At 40.6% G+C, this 18,209-nt stretch overlaps 1 protein-coding gene across 1 annotated transcript in view; it reads left to right on the plus strand.

Moving 5' to 3' along the window:
* Positions 1-9,331: 9,331 nt before the first annotated feature.
* The window catches only part of UPF2 (UPF2 regulator of nonsense mediated mRNA decay), a 105,141-nt gene continuing 96,263 nt past the window's right edge, over positions 9,332-18,209 (plus strand). Inside the window, exons 1-3 of the mRNA XM_046678827.1 lie at positions 9,332-9,430; positions 14,374-14,750; positions 17,135-17,914. Of these exons, the coding sequence (XP_046534783.1) occupies positions 14,392-14,750; positions 17,135-17,914 (1,139 nt within the window). The 5' untranslated portion in view covers positions 9,332-9,430; positions 14,374-14,391. The remainder of the gene's footprint in view (positions 9,431-14,373; positions 14,751-17,134; positions 17,915-18,209) is intronic.

The following is an 18,209-nucleotide window of genomic DNA, read 5'->3' on the forward strand; positions in this document are numbered from 1 at the left end:
CTCCAGGTAGGTTTCTTTCCGCATTTGTTGATTCTCAATTGCCTTCAGTCCAAAATAATCTATATGCTAAAGTAGCATATTTTGGGGTGGCATATTCTTTTCCTTTTCTTTCTTTGGTGAGGAAGATTGGCCCTGAGCTAACATCTGTTGCCAATCCTCCTCTTTTTGCTTGAGGAAGATTGTCACTGAGCTAACATCTGTGCCAATCTTCCTCTATTTTGTATGTGGGATGCCACCACAGCATGGCTTGATGAGCAGTGTGTAGGTCCACACCCAGGATCCCAGACCACGAACCCTGGGCCACCAAAGTGGAATGTGTGAACTTAACCACTCTGCCATTGGGCTGGCTCCTGGGGTGGCATATTCTAATCCCCTTCACATTCATTCACTTATTAGTCCTTCTATCAAAATGTTATTAAGTGCCTTCTATGGCCCCAGGACACAAAGATTAATAAGCTACAAATCATAGCTTCAAGGAGCTCACAGTCTTAATGGGAAAACAAATATAAACAAATTATTTCAGCATAATGAATGTTATAATAGAGATGTTCAGAGGCTGCTATGGGAACCCAGGTATTGAAGCCTAATTTGACATATGTGGGGAGGTGGTGATAAAGAATGACTTCCCAAGGAATAATGCTTGAGCTACTAGTCTGGAAACGTTCATGGGAGAAAGGGCCTTCTAGGCAAAGGCATAATATGTGCACTAAGGGAAGAGGACGTCCAGTACATGCAGGTTATTTATTAAGGCTAGAACTTAGACCTGTGGGAAGGAGCAGGAAATGAGACTAGCTATATAGGCAAGAGCTATATAATATTAAGGGCTCTTGCTAAGGACTCTAAATTTTACCCTGTAAGTCAGTGGCTTCCAAAGTGGGTTGGCACAAAGGAGTATGAAAGATGATCCATTAAGGCAAAAATATTAGAACTTCTATTTTTGTTTTTTCTTATCTTTTCTATTTTGAGGTGTGTGCTATAATGTATACAATTGTGTAGTATTACGTAGCACACAGTTTCTATCTAAGCAAATATACACGGATGGGGAGTGTATGCCCTCCTTTCCTCCCCACAGAATTATACGATCAAAGAAGTTTGGAGACTATTGCCATTGAGGATTTTTTCCAAGGGGAGGTGAAGGATTAGATTTCTGTTTGAAACAATACTCTCTAAGGTCAGTAGGGAGCAAAATTAGAAGCAATTAGGGAGGATAACCCAGAGGTGGCTTCCAATAGTGTGGGTTTGTGTTGATGTGAGCCTGAACTAAGGCTGTGGCAGTGGAGATACAAAGGAGGACCCAGTCAAGATCTTTTTAAAACATACCAATTGCATTTTGATAAGGAATGGTGAGTGGGGACTTTGGAACTATTGGGGAGGAAAAACTTTTCCTCTACCCTCTTATGTTCTTTTTTATTTTTCTCACTTTTTTTTTTTTTTTTTTTGTGGAAGATTAGCCCTGAGCTAACATCTGCCTCCAATCCTCCTCTTTTTTGCTGAGCAAGACTGGTCCTGAGGTAACATCCGTGCCCATCTTCCTTTACTTTATAGTGGGATGCCTGCCACAGCATGGCTTCATAAACAGTGTGTAGGTCTGTGCCCAAGATCTGAACTGGTGAACCCTGGGCCACCAAAGCAGAGTGCATGAACTTAATCGCTATGCTGCCGGGCCGGCTCCTAGCCTCTTATGTTCTTTATTTGGGAGTGTGTGAATTAAACTAACAAAAGACATCAACAGGAGAAAAGGTATACAAACTTTATTAATATTTACACGCATAGGAGTTCACAGAAAAGAAACACAAAGAAGCAGTTAAAACTCAGGGGCTTAGATACCATTTTAGCAAAGGAAAGGGGGCTTGGGTTTCAAGGAATGACAAATCGTGGGAAGTGACTAGGAAATATAAGGGGGAACTGATGGAAGATAAGGGTTCTTCTAGCAAGGTCTGTTTATACAAACCCAGCTGGGTGTTGACTCTCCATCTCTGGTGATAGGATCAGTCTCCTCTTCTTGATATGGGGGTGGATGGCTTCACAAACGGAAATTCATGCCCTGCTTTAAGGCAGATAAGGGAAGTTCTAGAGGACTCTTCCTCTATCTGTTGATTCTCAATTGTCTTCAGCTCAAAATAATCCTCATGACGAAGTGGTGTATTTTGGCGTACCCTGGTCCCCTTTAGCATCATTCACTGAAAAAATAAAAATAGAAAAAGAAGTAGATGGGATTGGAGACCAATGTTAAGTTCAGCTTTGAACATTTTAGGTTTGAAATATATGTGGAATATATCATCACAGACGTCACACAGCCAAGACTTAGAAATATAGGTCAGGAAGTAAAGAATTAAGGCCAGTTAGATGACATAGGGTTAGCTTTCTCATCAGGTATGCATTAGTTCCCCCAAAGAATCTTGAGTATGGTTATTCTGCTGGACAGATCAAAGCAAGAGCAGAATTAGAGACGATATTTACAAACCTCTGTCATTATTGGTTACAATAGCTAAGAACCCTCTTCCTTTTTTCTTCTTTTTTTTTGTTTTACTGAGGTATAATTGACAAATAAAATTGCAAGATATTTAAAGTGTACATTGCAGTGATTTGACTTCTCCCTTTTCTTTTTAATCTTTAAAGTTCACTGTCCTGGCAGGCTTCATAATCTTGGGGTAAGACATGTCAGGTGCGCTGGTTTCTCATCAGTGTTAAGGCAAAGAAAGGGCTGTTTAAGCACTATTTATTCAAGTTGCAAAGCCATTTAGACGATTGTGTTTACTGTTGCAAAAATGATTTAGTAATAGCTGAGGCTTATGGAGTATATACTATGAACACTGTGCTGATTTTATTGACTTACCTCATTTACTATTCACAAAACTCTACGAAAAGGTACTATTATTATCACAATTTTTAAGAACAAAAAGATGTGAAGTTCAAAAAGCTAGGAAAGGTTACAACTAGAATTTGACTTTATATAGTCTAACTTTAGAGATGTGTGTTTCTTGCTTTCCACTGTGACTTCCAAACCATTTCTCTTCCAACCTCTTTCAAAAGCCTTGGCTCCTTTGGACTCATTTCTTCTGTCTATACCACCAGCTCCTGCAGCTCTCCAGAAACCACCTTCTGATGTCCTAGTCAGTCCACTTTAATTCACTGAAGTGTTGGTTCTTTTGTCACTGTTTTCTTTGCAGCCTCCACCGTTGTCAATCCGTTAACCCCATCCACACTCACACATACGGAGCATTTCCTTTAACTTCCCTCCACACCCAGCTTCAATTCCACCATCTTTCATTAGGACAAAGAGAAATAGGAACAATAGGATATATTGCAGTATATGAGGAAGCCATCTGGTGTACAACTAATTCAAGCTGACTTTGCTTTTCCAAAAGGGCCTCATGTGGCCATTGAGTATGCATTGTTTATACGATTTAAACATTTCCTATGGCAAGAACAAATGCCCTTAAGATAAAGATGCAACTTCCATCCACACTGGCATTTCCTTAAGGATAAGCATCTTTCCCTAGGCTAGGAACTGATTGCTGCACCCACCTGTGACCACCCAGCTCACCTGTGATCACCCAGCTAGAGACAACAGACCAGCCACCCTGCTGTGTCCACGGAGACAGCAAACCTACGACCTGCTGTGTCCATCAATTGCTGTGCCGACAGAGCAGTCTCATGACTATTGTAAAAGGGACATTTCAATCACATGTGAAACATCCTCTTTGAGGGTATATAACCACTCTGGACATCTCACTTCCTTGGTGTCCTTCCTTCCTTGGGGAAGGCAGGCCCCATGCTATGGTCCTCATATTTTGGCTCAGAATAAACTCATCCAAATTTTCATTTATGGATCGGTTATGGATTATTTTCATCGACAATTATAATCATTCTCTTGCAAACACCCCTAATTCCCTTACTCTTCTCTCTCTGTCATTACTCTTGTGGGAAAAAGAAAAAGTCACTCCCTGATAAAACCTAACTGTTCATCTCTTCTGGAGAAATTGGCATATGTAGGCTGGATGGCTTTACTTAAAATCCATGACCACAAACCCCAGGTAGCTTTCCAGCACGACCTGGCAATCCTCACTATGCATCTCCTTTGCTTTCACACTCTTCAAGGTGTCTGTCTCTTCCCTATTTTCTCTTTTTTCAAACCTCCCACACTCTCTCCCTTGCCTCATGCTTAGCTGATGACTTTGCCTCCAATTTCATTGAGAAAATAGGAACAATCAAAGAGGAAGTGCCTCATAGTTGTCCCTTGAAATCTACAAGCCTATCTGTACATGCAGCCATTTTCGTCTTCCCTCTTAATAGCATGGAGAACTGCCCTCGCTTCTATCAAAGACACTCTCACCCTTGTACTTGAGATTCTGTTCCTTCCACTACCACAAGGAGTTTGCTCCTCCGTCATCTTTTTTCCTCCTTCCTGCATCATTAAGATTTCCCTCTCTTATTGGATCATTCCCATTAGTATACATTCTTTCCATCTCTCATTAAAAAATACAAAAAAGATATAAAAGTGAAAGACACGAAAAAACAAAATACTCTCTGACCTCACTTCTCCTAGAGTTACATTTTCCTGCTGCTCTTTACAATAAAATTTCTCAAATACCTGTCTTCACTTTTTCCGTCTCCAACTTAGTCTTGAACTATTCCAATCTGTCCCCTCTCCTTTACTGAACTGCCTTCTACAAAGTCAACGTCGATCCCTCTGGTGTCCATTCAATGAGCACTTCTCTGTCCTCATATTATTTGTTCTCTCAGTAACACGTGAGGTAGTTAACTATTTTTCTTTCTTAAAGTACCTCTTTTCTTGGCTTTCACGACACTACATTCTCCAAGTTCTCCCCTTCCTCACTCAGTCTCGTTTTTAGATACCTAATCTCTATACTTGGAAGTTTCTCAGGGCTTCATCCTGGACCCTCTTCTCTTATTATTACATTTCCTTTGGTCATCTCACCCTTTCCTATGGCTTTAAATACTAGCTGTATCGATAAAGCTCAAATTTTCATCTCTAGGCCAGAACTCTCCTCTGAGTTCCCATCACCCATTTGATATCTGTAGTTGGATAACTAGGACCTTCTAATTCTTCAGGTTTTAATTCGAATCTTGCATTATTAAAGAAGGCTTTCCTGACCACTCTACAATAGCCACACTCTTCTCTCTCTCCAGGTACATTTCCCTGTTTATTTCCTTTGTAGCATTCATTCTAATCATTTAACTTTTTTTATTTGCTTATTTGCTATCTACCTCCTGCATTGGACTATAATCTCATTTATTGGACTTTCAGTATTTTCTATGCTCTTTTCTAAGCATTCTATAAGTCTTATGATCTAATTTGTTTTTTTGACTACCCATGTTTAGTAAAAGCCAAAAAAAAAAAAAGAGTAGCCTTACATTGCTTCACTTCTAGTTTGTGAAATTAATAGAAGCCAGTGTTAGCAAACTGATTTTCAATCTTTCAGTTCCATGACAAATTTCAATATGGTTTGGTAACTAGTATTATTACGTTTCATATGCTCAATATTTACATTTGTTTAAATGCACTCTCAACACTTAGATTTGTTATTGAATGGATACATCTCAGCACATTCATTTTAGAAACTGTTAAGTAGAGAGACAGAAGTAAAGTTGTTTGAAAAATTCCCAGCAGAGATAAATCATGAAGAGATGAGTGCCTAAAGAAACACGTAGCTTTCACTAGCTTAAATTAGTTAAACTAGACACGAGCTTCTAAAAGACAGAGCTGGATTTGTTCCAGGTACAGCACACACCCAGCAGAGCACCATGTAGTTCACTTTACATGAGGCCCGTTTTTTTAAACTCAGGGTTTGTCCTGCCCTGTAATTATAATCTTTCCTTTGCCTTTGCTTTCTTCTGTAAAGCAGCATTATAACAAGGTTTTAAGTAGAAAAACAGTATGACGTAAATATACATATATGGCAGGTTTTTTCCCCACATAGTATAGTTCTGGCAAAAAGAATAATGAACATTTTTGAGAATTTTCTCAAATAATGACACATCTAGACAAACCCTTAATGTAATTTCTGAAAATAGTGAAATTTGTATTATTATCAGCATGTAAAAGTGATGGCTTCTTCAGAGCAATGTGTTTCTTCCAGTTAGAGATTGCAATGAGAGCCTCACATCAGAAGGCTTTTGGTGGCTGGCTTGACATTGATACCGGCTGAACACAAGGTTGACACAAGGGAAGCCATATTGTAGAAAAGAGACCATGTTGTAACTGAATGACCTCTGCCTAACTAACCCAGCTGGATAAGCACCCTCCAGGAGATCTAACTGCTCCTTAGATTTTATGATTTCTGCTTGTGCATGTACCTCTCAGCTATCAGACGATAACATTGTTCTTTTGAGTTCCTTAGGAATGTGATGACCCTGGACAGAGAGTTTACGCTGATAGCCATCAGCAATGAAAACTGAAAGATCTGGTGTGGCGACTCCTGGGTCAACATTCCTAACCCCTCCCCTATATCCCACTGGCTTATATAACTGCTTCAAGATTCTATGCCCTCCTTAAGATGGTTCTTTTGGATGTTAGTCGGCCATCTTCCCCTTTGCTAGCAAGCTGTAATAAAATGCCCTTTCTTGGGCCAGCCCCGTGGCACAGTGGTTAAGTTTGCACATTCCCCTCCTCAGGGGCCCAGGGTTTGCTGGTTCGGATCCTGGGTGTGGACATGGCACCGCTTGGCAAAAGCCATGCTGTGGCAGGCATCCCACGTATAAAGTAGAGGAAGATGGGCACGGATGTTAGCTCAGGGCCAGTCTTCCTTAGCAAAAAGAGGAGGATTGACAGTAGTTAGCTCAGTGCTAATCTTCCTCAAAAAAAAAAAAAAATGCCCTTTCTTTGCCATCATCTTGCCCCTTGACCATTGGCTTTTGTCTTGTAGCTTGCAGAACGTGCCAGTTGCGTGGTAACAACATCCTTCTCTGGAAAGAAAAGAATTGGCAGCATTTTCAGTCTAGGTAAAAGCGTGCACAAAGGAAGTGGATATAGCAGAAAAAGCTTGGGTTTTTGAAGTGACTTGAGTATAATACTAGATAAGACACTTACTAGTTCTGTGATCTTGAGTAAATTATTTAATCTTTCTGTGACACAGTTTCTATAAAATGGGGATCATAATACTTACCTACAGGATAATTGTGATTAATTAAAACAACAAATGTAAAATAGCAAATGCTCAATAAAAATGTCCTCCTTTCTTTTGATCCCTGTACTCACATGATTTCCTCTTAACACCTGATGAAAAGCAAAGATTGACTTAGTTTAAGGTAAGAAGGCCTTATTTACCAACAGCACAGGTAAATCTTCTTAAGGCAGTCAGATAAAATGTGAACAAGAAAACTTTAAAGAGAAACGTGGTGGCTATTACCAGAACAGTGTTTGGGGACAGTTCTCTTATAATGGTTCATCAATGGTACACAACAGGGGTATCTGTCTTTCTCTTTTACAACAAATGACTGACCTACTGGTTATGGGTTTTTTTTTCTCCTAAGCCTAGTCCTGAACTAGCATCTGTTGCCAATCCCCTTCTTTTTTTTTTTTTTTCCGAGGAAGATTACCCCTGAGTTAACGTCGGTGCCCATCTTCCTCTATTTTATATGTGGGACACCTGTCACAGCATGACTTGCTGAGTGGTGTGTAGCTCAGTGCCTGGGGTTCCAAACTGGTGAAACCCGGGCTGCCAAAGTGGAGGGAACTTAACCACTGTGCCACTTAACACTTTGTGTAGAGGCTGGCTCCCCTCTTCTTTCTTCTTTTGCTTGAGAAAGTATAGCCCTGAGCTAACATCTGTGACAATCTTCCTCTACTTTATACGTGGGCTGCTGCCACAGAATGGCTGGCCAGTGGTGTATATCTGCACCTGGGAACGGAACCCATGAACCCACACGTCAAAGCCACGGGGCTGACCCCTATTGGCAGTGTTTTGAAAAAAAAAAAAAATTAAACAGTTAGCATCAACAGTCAGTTTGGGAGGGTCACTTGCCTGCTAAGAATAAACGGGAAGTAAAACAGCAGAGGCAAACGCGCAAAAGCTGAATAAAAGGGAACCTGACACTCGCCTCAAGGATCCGAGGTTGGCAGCAGCTCATTTTGCGGGTTTGGATATCGGCTGGGGCGCAGCATGTCAAGCAAGAGTCAAGACCAGTTTTGCACCTTTGTTCCTTTGGCTTCTGACCAGCCAAAGCTGACCGACCTGTACGAACACCCAGTCAGATCATGTTGGCAGCCCCTAGCACTGTTTGATAAAAATCGGAAGCCAGATGCACAAATTCAGCAATTTAAGAGGGAATAAGTCGAGTGGATAAGCTGATGCCCATTTTTAAAAGTCGACTTGGTTTCGCATTCGGAAGAAAGGACAAGACTGGCCAATTTTTCAAACGGGTGATTTCATTCAATAGCCCAGGGAGATCATTTCATTGTACTTTTTAAAATTTGCTTGCTAGAACATGGTACTTTCTACGATCCGTATGGGAAAAGCCTTGATTCTTCTTCACTCTGGGATGTTCTGATGTCGAACATCTAAAACTGCTTCTGGAAATTCCCCCACGGGGACTTTCCCAGTCTTTCTAGGCCACTCTTAAATCTAGACCCATTCCTAACCAACTTCTACCTTTTTCACCAGCCATATTCTCGTAGCCTCTCCAGTTTCCAATTCCCTAAATCTTCAACCTCACCTCTAGAATTAGCCCAATCAAACTTTCCCTTCTTAGACCTCTTCCTTACGTTCGCTCCAGGAAACTCCCATGAGAGTCACGTGGCCAAACTTGTCCTTAATGGCGCTCCGTAATTCTCCTACTGTTCCACCGCCCTTCCCTACCTCCTGTTAGCTCCGCCCCGCCCCATTCTCGCTTTCCCCCTCGGCCCCCGCCCCCCCCCCCGCCCGCCCGCCTCCGAAGCGCCTGCGCCTGCGCGTCTCCAATTCAGGCGCTTTCCCTTTCCTGGCGACCAATCCACTTCCTGCCTTCGGTCCTCGGAACACTCCTCCTCTCTGCTGGGGCCCTGGCTTGAGGGGCTGGTTGTGGCTGCCCTACTATTTGCCTGTCTGAAAAATTCTCTCCTCTCATCGACTGAGCAATTTGAACCAGCCACTAAGTGTATGGCGCCTACCTGAACCTTCTCTAGCGACCGCTACCCCAGAGCTAAGCTCGGGGCATCGATATGCCAGGGGGCGGGCGACCCGGACTGTTCTCGATCTGGCAATCGCGCGGACAGCTTCTTCCTTTCCACCTCCCTCCGCCCCGCCCCCACTCGCTGCCCGGCCGCGCTGGTGAGTGGCGGGCGGGCGGGCCGGTGGGCGGAGGGAGGAGGGGGAGCTGAGGGAAGGCGGGCCCTCGGCTGCGAGTCGGTGGGGGGAGGGGAGGGGAGAGCCCGAGCGCTGGAGTTGGTGCTGGGAAACCCGGGGCTAATGTTGACAACAGGCTCGAGGTGAGTCCCGAGGAACCTCCTTCCCCTCCGCTCCAACGATCCGGAGGAAGCGGGGCCGGGGGGCACCGGCCTGGACTCCTACTCCCTGGGGAACCCGAGAGGCGACTCCGCACCCCAGCGCTCCGGGGGCGGCGAGCAGGAGACGGACCGCGGGTCCGGCGTCGTCCTCCTCAGACCCCTCTCCCAGAGGCTCCGCTGAACGTGCCCCGGCCCGGGGCCGACATGAGGGGCGGGAGAGGGGGCACCTGCCCCCCATGCCCGGGCTGGGCCTCGGGGCTGGAGGCGGGGAGCCCGCCGTGGCGGGGCGAAGGGGTTTGGGGGTGTGGAGGGGAGAGAGGGGAGGTGCGGAAAGCGTTCGGGGAGGCGGGAGGGAAGCGAGGGCGAGGAAGAGGGGAGGGTGCGTGTGTGGGAGGATGTGGAGTCGGAAGACCAGCCGGAGACGCTGGGTCTCCGGGGGTGAGGGAGAGTGGGGTGAGAAGTTAGGGTCGGGGCAGGGATGGTCCGCGACGGTGACCGTGGGTCCCCTGAGGAAGGGGAGTTGTGGCGGGGAGGCATGTTAGGTACAGGAATGTGGAGCCAGAGCAGGGGTTTGTGGGAGCTGTGTGTATAGGGGAAGGGGTTTTGGTGTATTTGGGAATGGTGGGCATGGATTATTCCGGTTACTTCTTTTTGATCATATAGGGTTTTGATCATGAGAATCATATGGTCGATTCTTCACTTTACCTTCATCCCAGAGCTCCTAGTGCTCTCTTGTTAGTACTGTTGAGCTAAGATGATCACGGAGTGTTTGGTCTCCAGGTTGGCAAAGCAGAGCCAACTTACAGGCTTGGGGTTACCACTGGACCGGACCATCAGCTCTCTTGCTCTTTTAGGACTTACACGTAGGGATGCATCAGACCAAAGGAAAACCATCACACACCCTTCTCATTTATCGTAATTTTTAGGTGTTTATAAGGATTGTACGACTCATCAGGAAAACCATTTTTGAACTTTCGTGAAATTTGTAAAATTTTGAATGAGTCTTTTATACTAAGGATGTCCTGTAAAGTTAGACTGGGAGATAGTGCTCCTGTGCGGGTCTGCCCTTAGAACCTTTTGAATAACAGACTTAAAAGGTAAAACAGCATTCTCTTACTCTCGAGTACTTTCAGAGCCGTCTGATTGTGATTTCCTGCATAGTCCATATGGTACTTTGCAAAGGACTGTTTTAAAAGGGAAACACCTCCTTTCTCTGCACTCTGTCCCCCCAGTACACTCCACTGGTACCTGTTTTACTAGTAAAGTAGTTTTACTTTCTTTTGGAAGTTGAGTATATTTAGAAAACCAAGTAAAATATACAGCCCAAGAGCCGGGACACTATTTTGGGAGCTAGGAAGGTGGTTTTAATGCATGGCTTCCTTTTAAGGACTGTCTGAATGTAATTGTACTTAGTAAAACAATTTGTAAGAGCTGATCATGTTGCAATTAAAAGATCGCTAATTTTTATTTTGATTATTTTGAGATAGAATCTATTTGAAGTTCCAGTTTTTACTTGAAAATCTTTCTGAAACACTTTAGATAAAATATTTGGCTGTTTATTAAAGCATGAATTTATAAGAATGTTAGCATTTCCTTAAATATCATTTAATGCTCAGTTTAATTTTTTTAAGTTGACATAATACAAATGCATAGTGATGTGAATCATGTTGTTTGTATAATTATTCGGCTTTTAAAATCTTAGAGTCAGGTTATATAGTGCGAAAGAGCACTGGACAATGAGTCTTGACCCAGCTGCTAAACTAGTTGTGTCATCTTGGGCAGGTCACTCTTGTGGTGCGGCCTCAATGTAAAAGTTGAGAATTGGAGTAGATAAAATCTAGCGGTCCTAACTCTGAAAATCTCTTCTCTTATGGTGAACTTTTCAGTGTTCTGTGTGAAAAAGAATAAACATTTATTGAAAGTCTCATGCTAGCGCCTAAGCTGGAAATTTAAGAGTGCCATAAGAGACTTGGCAGCATCGCCATTTTATTGATGAACGGACTCAGACAAGTTAAGTTTCCCAATTTCCATAGCTAGCAGGTTGCAGAGTTAGGATGCAAACTGAAAGTCTGACTTTAAAGCCCGTATTATTTTCGCATGCCGCATTGCTGCCTTTCATGTACTTTTAGATTTTCGTCATATTTTTTGTTTACTGAAATTTAGTTCCAAATGTACTTTGGGTATGTGTTTGTAATATACGGATCAAATGATTCAAAGGAGATAGCACTACCAAGACTTAAGGGTGTTATTGAGAATCTGTGTTATCGTGCTCTGGAGCAGGATCTAATTCGTGATTGCCTACTACAGTTAGATATGGTAGGCACTTAAAAATTTATTGAATAAATGAATACTGTAGGGAGTTGCAAAAGTTTGGGAGACTCTGTTGAGCTGAGAAATGGTCATCCTTTATGAATTTGTCAGATTCTAAGTGAATTTCTTTATGTTTTAACAACTTAATATCTAATTTTATCTTCATAAATGAGACAATTGTAAATTTTGATGCCATTCTTTTTATTGTCTGAGGATTGTAGTTCCTTCTGTCAGTGAAATGTTGCTTGTTGATGCTTCATATCAGAAAATACAAATTCTGTATAAATATTATCATTTTTTTGTACATAATGGCAAATAGCCCTAAATAAGTTTGTATTGTTACGTTGGGAATTATCTTGTCCTGGACATCTTAGATAGAATTTGTCAGAGCTAAAAACATAAAGTAAAAACTACTTGGCCATTATCAGGGACTCTTTCTACTCTGAGATACATAATTCTGTGATTTGTCCTAGTCAGTATGTATGATCAAGTCTGCCAACTGACAATTTGGTACTCTCAAGGTTTTTACTAACTGGTTCAGAGTGTGGGTTCAGATTCCAGCTCCATCACCAGCTGTGGAGGCCTTGGGCAAGTTACTTGGTCCAGTCTCAGTTTACTCATTTATAAAATAGAGAAGGTAATACCCATCTCATAAAGCTTTTAGTATTAAATGAGATAGTGTATGTAAGATGTTTACTGTGGTACCAATGAATGGTAGCTTTTAGTACTATTCTCTGTTTTGAAAGTTGACTTCGCTTTTAGGGCATGATATTTTCATATTAACGGTGGGTATTTTAGTTGACGCTATATAAGAATTGATAACTACACTTCCCAGTTAACATGGTCTTGCCACGTTAATAAGTGCTTGTGCTCTTTTATATTTTAATGATTACTTAAACAGGATTAACAGCCTTTTTTTGTTCTGAGTTCCACCAGTGGGGTTAACTAAAGCCTTTGAGTGTCATTGTCAAAATAAATGCCTAGAATGTAAAGAGAAAAAGAGAGAAGAGAGTAAAAGAGAAAAAGGGGAAGGAAGAGGTGGCTGAGAGAAGGTACAGACTGTGGCATGTGCCTCCAAAACTTAAAGTGCTTCTGCTGGCCTAGGTTGTGTCTTTCTTTGATAACATTTTATTAGGGTGCTGAAATAAATGCTTTGTGTGTTTATCAAATATTTATTATTGTAAATGTTTTGTTTGCTAATCTAGTTTTTACTGCAGTAATTTAAAACCTCTATTTGAAAATATTTAAGAATACTGTATATATCTTTAGCTTTTAATAAAAAACTAGGAAGTTTAAGTAATTCTATGTTTCTTAAATGGAAAGTGTTTTGATTTTCTCATATACGACTTTCAAATGATTTGGGAGTTAAAACATGAAGCACTGTCCATAAAAGAAATTATATTAGAACACTAGTTCTAAGTAGAGAAATTTATTTTTAGAAAAGAAAAATCCTGAATTTTGCTGGGAAATACATTTTTTGGTTCCAGAGTTTGTTTCCAGTTCACTGTGTAGAGCCTGTGCTATAGACCGGTGCTATCCAGTAGACCTTTCTGCGATGGTGAAAATGTTATATATCTGCACTATCTCCTGTGGTAGCCACTAGTCACATGTGGAACTGAGTGCTTGAGACATGGATAGTGACTGAAGAACTGAATTTCAAATTCTCTTTAATTTTAATTAATTTACATGTAAATAACCACATATGGTTAGTGCAGTGGTTTTCAACTCGTGGTGATTTTCCCCCAGGGGACATTTGGCAATCTCTGGAGTAGTTTTTGGTTGTCACTACTAGGGAGATACTACTGGCATCTACTGGATAGAAGGGATGCTGCTAAACTTCATACAGATAGCATCCATTCCCCCTGCATCCCCCCAACCAAAGAATTATCTTGCCCAAAATGTCAGTAGTGCCAAACCTGAGAAACCCTGGGCTGGTGACTACTGTACTGGTAGATAGAGAAGAGAATATACAGGTTTCATAATCATCATTATGTTTATTTATAAATTAACTTTTACTGATACTAATGAAGAGATTAAAAGTCTAGTCTAATTTGAGATAGTTGACAGTTTTTGTATTTGCAGATTTGATAAGGTTAGAACAATGAGGTGAAATTTGTGAGTCTTCTATTATTTTGTCAGTTGATTTATAGGAGGCAAGAGCTTGCTTATGTTCCAACTCAAGTACTTCTGTTGAATATTGTATGAAATAGTAAGAGATCTTAAGGGACGTGAAATGTTGGGGTTACAACTGATTCACAGTGTTCTCAGCTAATGTGCTGAAGTATTTAGGATTACATGATAAATCATTTTGGAGTTGATAATGGTTGAATTTGGGTGATGAGTATATGGAGGTTCCTTCTTTTGTGTTCTCTACTTTTGTTTGTGTTTGAATTTTTCCATAATAAAAAGTAAAAAGAAAAGTGCTTAGGCATAACTAGTAATGATAGAATGTGGACTGTGACCAATAAATTATCACAGAAATAGTAGTTTTGCGTGCATTTATTTAATCTCTTACAGTTGCCAAGTTGCATTGGTTTGTTCTGTTTAAAAAAATAGTGTCCCATCACTAAAAAAGTCACTGTATTTACAATACTGACATTCTTTTTTTCTTACAGATTGTCCTGGGTAACATAATGCCAGCTGAGCGTAAAAAGCCAGCAAGTATGGAAGAAAAAGAATCTTTACTAAACAACAAGGAAAAAGACTGCGGTGAAAGGCGGCCAGTGAGCAGCAGGGAGAAACCAAAAGACGAGATCAAGCTTACTGCCAAGAAGGAGGTTATTAAGGTCCTTGAAGATAAAAAGAAGAAACTGGAAGAAGATAAGAGAAAAAAAGAAGACAAGGAACGCAAGAAAAAAGAAGAAGAAAAGGTGAAGGCAGAGGAGGAATTAAAGAAAAAAGAAGAAGAAAAAAAGAAACATGAAGAGGAAGAGAGAAAGAAGCAAGAAGAGCAGGCAAAACGTCAGCAAGAAGAAGAAGCCGCCCAGTTGAAGTAAGAACATTTATTTTAGTTAATGAAGTGAAGGAAGGGGAAGATCGAAATGTTTTGGCCAAACAGTGATTATTTGAAATGAAAACTTCGGAGATGCTGCTCCTTAAGAGTTGGGAGTATCTTAACTTACTTGTTCTGTTAGTTTCACTGCCTAGAGGCATGCTTACAGTGCTTTAATTCTTTAAATTAAATAATAATAACAATCTTTAATGAATATTTTTGAAGTCTAGAGTAATCTGGATTGCTTTCGTTTTTTTAAAAAAGCTTTTTTCATGGTATAATACTTCATCTTTTTATGTTGAAAATCTTTTATTTTTATTTATTTTTTTTTGAGGAAGATTGGCCCTGAACTAATATCTGCTGCCAGTCTTCCTCTTTTTTTTTTTTGCTGAGGAAGACTGGCCCTGAGCTAACATCCATGCCCATCTTCCTCTCCTTTATATGTGGGATGCCTGCCACAGCATGGCCTAACAAGCAGTGCATAGGTCCACACCCGGGATCCGAACGGGCAAACCCTGGGCCGCTGAAGCGGAACATGCAAACTTAACCACTGCACCACTGGGCCAGCCCCTAAGTTGAAAATCTTTATTTCTTAATGGCCGCTATTTGTTGAGGTTCTGTTATGTGCCAGGCACTGTACAAAGTATATCAGCAAATATCCTTAAGAAAGTCCTAATGAAGTAAGTTTTATGATCTTCATTTTACAGATTAATAAAACAAAGTTTAAAGAGGTTAAGTAATTTGCCTAAGGTCACAGTATACAGTGGAGCTGTTGTGATTTGAACCTGCGTTGGGCTGACTTTAAAACCTTTGTCCTTGAGTACAGCTCCAGAATGTCTCCCATTCTAATCTTTATCCAAGTTTACTTTTAACCTTATAAATGGATGCAAGTAATATAACAAACTGGTGAAAAATGAGGTAGACTGCTAAGATGTAACAAAAATGTCAATTGTTGAATAGCGTGAGCTCTTCTCTCAGTATATGTAATTTAAAAAGCTGTCTGCAAACCTGAATTTTCACAGATCTCTAGAGCAGCTCAGCCACCTAGTTTCTTACCAGAGTTCTTCTTTAGTACCTCTATTTTTAATGAGCAACTGGAGCCTTAGGGCTGAAGGCAATAGTAGTGGCCAGTTTTGGAATATATGTTTTTTTAAATTCATAAGAATATTCAATTTCCCTGTAACTTTTGCTCCCTCTCCCTTTCCATACAAAGAGCTTAAAATAAAACAAGCAAAAACCCAACCTTTTAAAGTGTACTCTCCCTGCTAATCCTGTGTGTGTGTGCCTGGGAGACTTCCAGGAGATATTCACATGTCTGTGTTCCCAGTAGTGGATGCACAACTCCCTGTTAACATAGTGTGTCTTTTAGTGGGAAATCATAGAATTATAAGGTAGCTCAGGTATGGTTATCTCAGACAGATGAAAGTGGACTTTTTTAGAAATTTGTATTTTTCAAGTTATATATTTTGGTATCTCAGAAACTTTAAAGTCATATTGTCCCTACCTTTAACGTAACTTTTATTAAAGGGCTTTGATCTGATAGTTCTCTTCTGGTTCCTTTCCAGATTTTCTTAATCTCACTTGAATTTTAAGGCTCCAAACCTAGCAAGGTACTTTATTAAAGGTTTGGTTAATGCTGAAGTATGGAAAAATGGTACTTAACATCTCAAAACATTTTTAATACATTCTTTTAAAATGCTTATTCTTTGAAGTATTCTTTGTGGACATTTTTTTTTCCTGTTTGCGCAATGCTTTTACCTGTTTTAGGTTTATATCCTTCCTAAGCATATTATTTTATATTTTTCATCTTAAACCTCATGTGTCTTATCCATTTATTTATTTTTTTAGCTTTTTGAGGTTTAATTGACAAAAGTGTTTTATCCATTTAGCTTGCAGAATGATTTTTAATCGAGTTATTCAGAATCTTCCCTTCTAACACATTTTGTATTCCCAGTATACTGGTTCTTTTTCTTTTCTTTTCTTTTTTTTTTTTTGCTTTTTTCTCCCCAAATACCCCCAGTACATAGTTGTATATTTTTTAGTTGTGGGTCCTTCTAGTTGTGGCATGTAGGATGCCACCTCAGCATGGCCTGTTGAGCGGGGCCATGTCTGCGCCCAGGATCCGAACCGGTGAAACCCTGAGCCACTGAACCAGAATGCTCGAACTTAACCACTGAGCCACGGGGCCGGCCCCTGGTTCTCATTTTCTTAAATCATTAATAAAATGTCTTTAAAAGTAGTGAAAGAGCCCTTTGCATCTTTTGTCCCTCTTGGATGCTGATGCTTACGTGATTACTTTTTCATTGGCTTTCACTCATGGGATTTGTCAATAATGCCCAGTATATCGAGTATTTTATTTACTTGTTTGTTTGTTTTTTCTATAGAGAGAAAGAGGAATCCTTGCAGCTTCATCAGGAAGCTTGGGAGCGACATCAGTTAAGGAAGGAACTTCGTAGCAAAAACCAAAATGCTCCCGACAGCCGACCAGAGGAAAATTTCTTTAGCCGACTAGATTCAAGTTTGAAGAAAAATACTGCTTTTGTCAAGAAACTAAAAACTATTACGGAACAACAGAGAGACTCCTTGTCCCATGATTTTAATGGCCTAAATTTAAGCAAGTACATTGCAGAAGCTGTAGCTTCTATTGTGGAAGCAAAGCTAAAAATATCTGATGTGAATTGTGCTGTGCACTTATGCTCTCTCTTTCACCAGCGCTATGCTGACTTTGCCCCATCCCTTCTTCAGGTTTGGAAAAAACATTTTGAGGCAAGGAAAGAGGAGAAAACACCTAACATTACCAAGTTAAGAACTGATTTACGTTTCATTGCAGAATTGACAATAGTTGGGATTTTCACTGACAAGGAAGGTCTTTCCTTGATCTATGAACAGCTAAAAAATATTATTAATGCTGATCGGGAATCCCATACTCACGTTTCTGTGGTGATTAGTTTTTGTCGACATTGTGGAGATGATATTGCCGGACTTGCCCCAAGGAAAGTGAAGAGCGCTGCCGAGAAGTTCAATTTGGGTTTTCCTCCTAGTGAGATAATTAGTCCAGAGAAACAACAACCTTTCCAGAATCTTTTAAAAGAATACTTTACGTCTTTGACCAAACACCTGAAAAGGGACCACAGGGAGCTACAGAATACTGAGAGACAAAACAGGTGATTTTCAAATGTTTCTCAGAATTGAGAATTTATTTTGGAGCTCATACTTAAAAATTTTTAAAGTCTTCATGCCACTGAAAGAACTTGTGGAAAAGGGCTCATTGCAGGTGATTTCTTAACATTCCAGGAAAATTTCCAAGTGTAACAGTCTAAGTACTCGTGTTTAAATGTGAGTCTGTGATAGATTTTGTGTCTGATTTTAAAAGAAATCTGGCAAGGATATGGTGCTTTTTACTTTGTGGATGTGTTTTCTTCCTGTGATTTAAAAAAACTCCTTAATGTTGAGGGATAA

Source organism: Equus quagga, chromosome 12 (assembly GCF_021613505.1).
Source record: "Equus quagga isolate Etosha38 chromosome 12, UCLA_HA_Equagga_1.0, whole genome shotgun sequence".
In the NCBI taxonomy this organism is placed as follows: Eukaryota; Metazoa; Chordata; class Mammalia; order Perissodactyla; family Equidae; genus Equus; species Equus quagga.